The 3826-nt window shown below is 36.3% G+C and overlaps 1 protein-coding gene across 1 annotated transcript; it reads right to left on the bottom strand.

The window, feature by feature from the left end:
• Nucleotides 1-323: 323 nt before the first annotated feature.
• Nucleotides 324-3368, bottom strand: LOC112512007 (U-box domain-containing protein 4). Its single transcript, XM_025117780.1, has 2 exons — nucleotides 3087-3368; nucleotides 324-1489 (listed from the first exon to the last, which is right to left on the bottom strand). The coding sequence occupies exons 1-2, from the start codon at nucleotides 3350-3352 to the stop codon at nucleotides 634-636; spliced, it is 1122 nt and encodes a 373-aa protein (XP_024973548.1). The 5' UTR covers nucleotides 3353-3368; the 3' UTR covers nucleotides 324-633.
• Nucleotides 3369-3826: the final 458 nt, after the last annotated feature.

The following is a 3826-nucleotide window of genomic DNA, read 5'->3' as shown; positions in this document are numbered from 1 at the left end:
ATTTTATCAATTCAAAAACACCAAGAAAACTCACCAACAGATATGTTGTGATAGACGCCGGACGTCATGCAACACATCGTAGACAATTAAGCTCATATGTGTACTCGTGTCCTGAATGTCGCCTTATGCATCCCCAACTTTCAAGATTTTTAAAAAAATTACTCACCTCGTCACAAAATAAATGTTCATAATATATATGATACACAATTTTAAATATGAATAATTATTAATTTTTTAATTAATAAAATGATAATTTTACTCTTAACTATTTATTTTTAAAAGTGTACAATTATTAACAAACATAAATATATCAAGGAAAAAAATTCCAAAAAAGGGTAGTCATTTTTCCAGAACAGAAATTGATAGATACAATGCAGTGTACAACCTTCTATGCCATAGTTACAAGTCCCTACAACATGACTACCATGGATTTAGCGAATCCATCTCTGGAAAAAGAAAACAAATATCCAACACTCACCAATCTCATGATACCTTATAAAGAGAGGCCTGGACTGGCTTTACCATATTTACCTAAATCTTGATCCCACAAAGCCCATAACATGTTTTATGATCCACAAAAAGGCACCAAAAACAAACAAAACCCGAAACCCGAGACCCGAGAAACCGAGACAGTTACTTCAACGAGACTTTCGAACCACAAACAGTCGTGATTGAAAGATCAGACGGAGTGCACACGAGAGCCCGTTGCTGCAAATGTCTCAAACTCTGCTCCATGCTCACTTGAACCATTTCCGCTAGCATCTGTTTTGCGTTTCCGGAATGTTCCTCTCCCTCGATCTGTGATATTATGGTCGTCAAAATGTTCTCAAGTGTGTCGGCCTCGAGTTCCGTTCTCGGGTACGGAGATTCACGTAGTAATCGAAGCAGCGTGTGGGCTTTTGTACGGGATTTGGGAGTTCCTTGAACAGTTAGCTCTAAAAGTCCTGGAATCACGCCTTCTTTAAGTATCGGTTCCCGGTATCTGCAACGATCGATTTGACACATAGTTAAAAGTGTGCCCACTGCGTGTTCACGGCTCTGGGGTGAACCACTCTCGAGAACCTCCACAACTGCCAGCACTCCGCCTTCTTCGGAAGTCAGTGCACTTCTTCCCTCCTCGAAACCAATTAGAGATTCAAGAAGCGAAATGCATCTTTCCGAGATTTTTGATGATTTTTTGGAAGTTTTGAGGATGTTTACCAAGGAGGGGATTGGGTGGGATTGGAGGATCGATGAAAGATTATCGGCCTCGGTTGAGAGATTGGAAAGAGCCACTACGGCATCCATCTTGGCTTGTGGGGAACCATGGGTTAGGAATTTGACGAGAAATGGGATGGACCCGGATGCACCGATGGCGGATTTCTTCACCGGAGATGCAGATAGAGTGACTAATGCGGCCACTGCGTGTTCTTGCATGTTTAGATTCGCGGATTGAAGAAAACCGACGATTGGTTCTAAGGCACCGGCATCCACGATACTGATCTTGTTGCTGCAAATAATTATAGCATACAAGATTCAGGAAAAGAAAGTGAAACAAAAGATCACAGAGTTTTGATCCAATTTCACATCTTACACCACAACAAAATGTCAAAATCTGCTTTACATGACACCAATTATGTTTAACTACCATTAATATACTGCTTTATATGACTTATGTGTATAGGACCAAACAACTGTGTTTCTTATGTAAAAGTGTTACAGTAGGATGAATAATTGTTTTTCTATAAACTTAAGTCCTATAAAACACTCTATTAAAATATCTAGACATATTAAACGTCTTATAAAGCCGGTCTTGGTGATGAAGAAGGAAAAAAGGCCAAAACTTAATTCATCAGTTTTAACATATGATGTAGCATGTGATTCATAATGAATATGGAAGCCAAAAAGTTGTAGACCTCCAATATCAAATATTATTCAAATAACAAAAGTAGTAGATGCTATGCCAAATTAAGAAGCATCGAATGCAAGAATATTTCCATCGACCACCATAAAATAACCTTCCAAAAGAGGAATACAACCAAATCAAGTGGTTGAATTGTCTAAAATACCCATTTTGCCCCCTAAAAGTTTCTCATTTTTTAACTATTTTGGACAGTTTCCCCAGTAGTTTCTCATTTGAAGTCCTATCCCAGTTTAAAATTCTAAACAAGAACAAGAAGAAACAGAACAAATTTATAATGTCTCTACTATATTCATAATGAATACTTGTTTTATTCACAATGAATACTTGTTTTATTTTCAGTCTTTCTTCTACGGATATTTATGTGAATATACATACATATTCATATTTAAAATTTGAAATTGGAAGATATTAAAAGAATGGTAGGAGACCACAGACAAAGTTGTTTAAAAGTTTTCTTCATTATTAAATGTATGAAACCAAAAGGAGAAGCACACGCAGACCCTAGAAAGTGACAAGCCATAATATCAACCACAATTTACTTCAACATTAATTCATCAATCAATCGTGATTTTAATTTCTAAATTAAACAATTGAACAACTTTTCGAATTCTCATTCATTATGAATTCTTTCCCACAAATCAAATGTCCCATAAACATCTCAATTAAGAATCTTTGATCGTTTCGGATGTGCGGTTCAGTTGACAAATGGACAAAGCAATTTTACTCAAATACGTAACCGGTTCAAGTTCGAATCCGACCGGCTTGAACCCCTCCGTTGTGGTTCCTAGGACCAGGGTTCTCAGTAATCAAATCCAGGTTTTAGGGTTTTTTTAATGAAGAAATTGCAGTTTAAAAAAATGGATCAATCGGAGCAAATTACCCATGATTCTAATCCACGTATTACTTTCTTGAATTGGGTGAGATTGCTTTCTTTAAGTAAACCAATCAAAAGAGAGATTTAACGGGAAAGCAGAGACCACAAACACAAACTTCAATAAAGGATTTGCTACTTTTTGATATTTCGAGAAAAGGTTGATTACTCAAAATACCAACAGGTCTTGTTATATTGATGAATCAGATGATAGTAAACAAGCATAGAAATCGAGTCCAAAAACACACACCACAAACTGAACATCATACGATTAACGATTCCCCTATCAGAATTAACAATAATTAAACATACCTTTCGTCTTTAACAGCAAGATTAAGAAGAGCAAGCAGAGCAGCCTCGTTGGCTTCCGGTGACTGAAATCGAAGCATGGAAACAAGAGGGTTGATAGCGGCGGAGAACTGTCGGCGCCACCGGTGTGAAGTCTTAGTGAGTCGCCGGATCTCCGTAGCAGCTTCGATTTTGGAAGATGGGTCACCTTGGATGAGGGAAAGGAGGGTGTGTGAGAGGGAGAGGGCGGTGGCGGAGGTGGTGAGGTGGCAGGGGTAGAAGGAATCCATGGAGGTGGCTCCACCGACGGCAATGGCACAAGTGGTGGAGAGAGAAAAAATCTAAAAAGAAATGAAAGGGTGATTTTGTGTTTTATAAGATAGAAAGAAAACGTAAGGTGGAGAAGAAACGTGAGAAGCGTGCCGTGGCGTTAAGCAACAGTTATATCACTGGTTATATTTTTCAACCCATTTTTTATTTTTATTTTATTTTTCCAATTATTTTAATTGTAATTTTTTATAATTAATTTAAGATAAATTTTAAGAATACGTTTAGAATAACTAGAAGATACTCATGCAATGCAGCGAGATATCTTAATTTTAATATTTTATTTTATTTATTTTCTTTGTCGATATAATATGGTTATCTGGTTTTTAAAAAACGATAATACTTTTATTTTTGAATGCAATATAAATTTAAAAAAGAAAAAATATTGATATTAATATTAAATTAATTATTTAAAAGTTTTTGTTTTTCATATAATT

The sequence above is a fragment of the Cynara cardunculus genome, assembly GCF_001531365.2.
Source record: "Cynara cardunculus var. scolymus isolate 2C chromosome LG 5, CcrdV1, whole genome shotgun sequence".
In the NCBI taxonomy this organism is placed as follows: domain Eukaryota; kingdom Viridiplantae; phylum Streptophyta; class Magnoliopsida; order Asterales; family Asteraceae; genus Cynara; species Cynara cardunculus.
This window is presented reverse-complemented; position numbering and strand designations above follow the sequence as displayed.